This window comes from Lolium rigidum, chromosome 5, assembly GCF_022539505.1.
Source record: "Lolium rigidum isolate FL_2022 chromosome 5, APGP_CSIRO_Lrig_0.1, whole genome shotgun sequence".
In the NCBI taxonomy this organism is placed as follows: domain Eukaryota; kingdom Viridiplantae; phylum Streptophyta; class Magnoliopsida; order Poales; family Poaceae; genus Lolium; species Lolium rigidum.
This window is the reverse complement of record NC_061512.1, coordinates 2,054,992-2,056,598: the sequence shown is the minus strand read 5'-3', so window position 1 is coordinate 2,056,598 and position 1,607 is coordinate 2,054,992. Positions and strand designations below refer to the sequence as shown.

The following is a 1,607-nucleotide window of genomic DNA, read 5'->3' as shown; positions in this document are numbered from 1 at the left end:
GTGGAACAGGCAGCCGCGTCATTGATGGCGAAGGCTGTAACGTAGACGCGGAAGCGCTGACCGTCGAAGCGATACCCTCGATGCAGACTCGCTGCCAGGCGGGCCCGGTGGAGACGCGAGCGGACACTTAGCGCGTCCGCGCAGCGTCCGCAGAGACGCAAACCTGTCGCAAATATGCGCCAGGTTTGTGTTTCTGCGGACTGCCCGATCACTTTACGTCGCGCCGTTGGAGATAGTGGCAGATGCATTTTCGGTCAAGCGGCGCTGGAGATGACCTAAGGAAAGAATTTTTGAACTCACAAGTCTTTTTTTTTCTGACTACATGCATGATGCACCGTCACATCAAGGTGGCTTGTAGATCGCTCTTATCCTGCTTTCCGAACGATTGAACTCAGAGTCTCTGATACTACAGATTTGTAAAGAAAGCCCATACAAGATCCGCATGCGAAACTATTGACGGATTTGATACATGCACACACGACACGATAATAAATGGATTCGATGAAGGAAGCTAGGATAGGAGCGTCATGATGTCGATGGCGACGGTGCAGAGGTGCTCCAGCGCCTTCTCCCTCTTGGCCAGTTCCGCAGGGTACGCCACCCGCTTCCTCCGGAACAGCGTCCGGCACACAGCCGGGTACTCCGCCGCCGCGCTCACGTGCACGAAGGCGTAGTCGTACGCTTCCTCCCCCACCGATTCCCGGGCATCCAGCAGCGCTTCCCGTGCCTCGCCGTACTTGCCCGCGCAGGATCGCAACATGAGCGACGCCTGCGCTTGCGCGCGCCCAACACCGCCGCCCGGCAGCGAATCTGAGCCTGAAGAGCCTGGAGACATGGTGGCGTTCTTGGCCAGAGCTGCCTGGATGGCGGAGGCGTTGGCGGCGGCCGCGGAGACCGCGATGGCGCAGAGGCCGCGGAGGCCGGCGGTGGAGCTGGAGGGGTCGGCGACGATGGCGGCCACGCAGAGGTCGTAGTAAGTGGTGGCGTTGCAGGTGGACTGCACCAGAGCGCGCACCAGCGGCTGCGAGGTGACGGTGTTCGGCTTGCCACGCTGAGATCGAATTGTCGGCACTGTCGATGTTGGTGATTTGCCTACAGTAGAGACGACCAGCGGGACGACGAGGAGCAGCGCTAGCACTGGAGGTAGTACAGCCGGTGAGCCCGGCGCCATTGCTGCCAAGCTACGTAGTGTACTGTATCTCTCAAAATCGCTGTCAGTGGTGTGTCTGCAGGGCGAATGGTTGGCAGCAGTGGACTGTATATATGCACTCCTCTAGCCTCTCCGCCTCAGGAATCAGAATGAGAGCTGAGACATGCATCGTCCATCTGTTTGTGGGATCGGATTCGTTCCATTGCTTCACGAGTTCACGGGCGACGGTCGACGCTTTGTTTTCGGATATGTCGGCTAGCTTGCTTCATGTGATCAATCATCCATTCCATCACATCTCCTCGTTGGTCCAGATATACATGTTCACAAGAAAATGCTGCTGGTTCAGTAACTTTTTCGTTTTTCAAATCAATAGTTCAGTAACTAAACTAGTACGAGTACTCAAACCATTTGTGGCACCTCCGCCTCCCCTTCTCTTGGAGTCTTGGCCCTGCTCGGC

At 57.1% G+C, this 1,607-nt stretch overlaps 1 protein-coding gene across 1 annotated transcript; it reads right to left on the bottom strand.

Moving 5' to 3' along the window:
- Window positions 1–511: 511 nt before the first annotated feature.
- On the bottom strand, window positions 512–1,319 carry LOC124652599 (pectinesterase inhibitor 28-like). Its single transcript, XM_047191633.1, has 2 exons — window positions 1,270–1,319; window positions 512–1,226 (listed from the first exon to the last, which is right to left on the bottom strand). Exons 1-2 carry the CDS (start codon window positions 1,317–1,319, stop codon window positions 512–514), a joined length of 765 nt encoding a protein of 254 aa, XP_047047589.1.
- Between the last annotated feature and the right edge of the window lie 288 nt (window positions 1,320–1,607).

Excerpts from the sequence above, each read along its gene's own strand:
- LOC124652599 (XM_047191633.1), bottom strand. The coding sequence starts at position 1,319 with ATGCATGTCTCAGCTCTCATTCTGATTCCTGAGGCGGAGAGGCTAGAG. Across the intron at positions 1,227-1,269 it reads GAGGCGGAGAGGCTAGAGGA|ACACACCACTGACAGCGATT; the intron begins GTGCATATATAC and ends TTCGCCCTGCAG.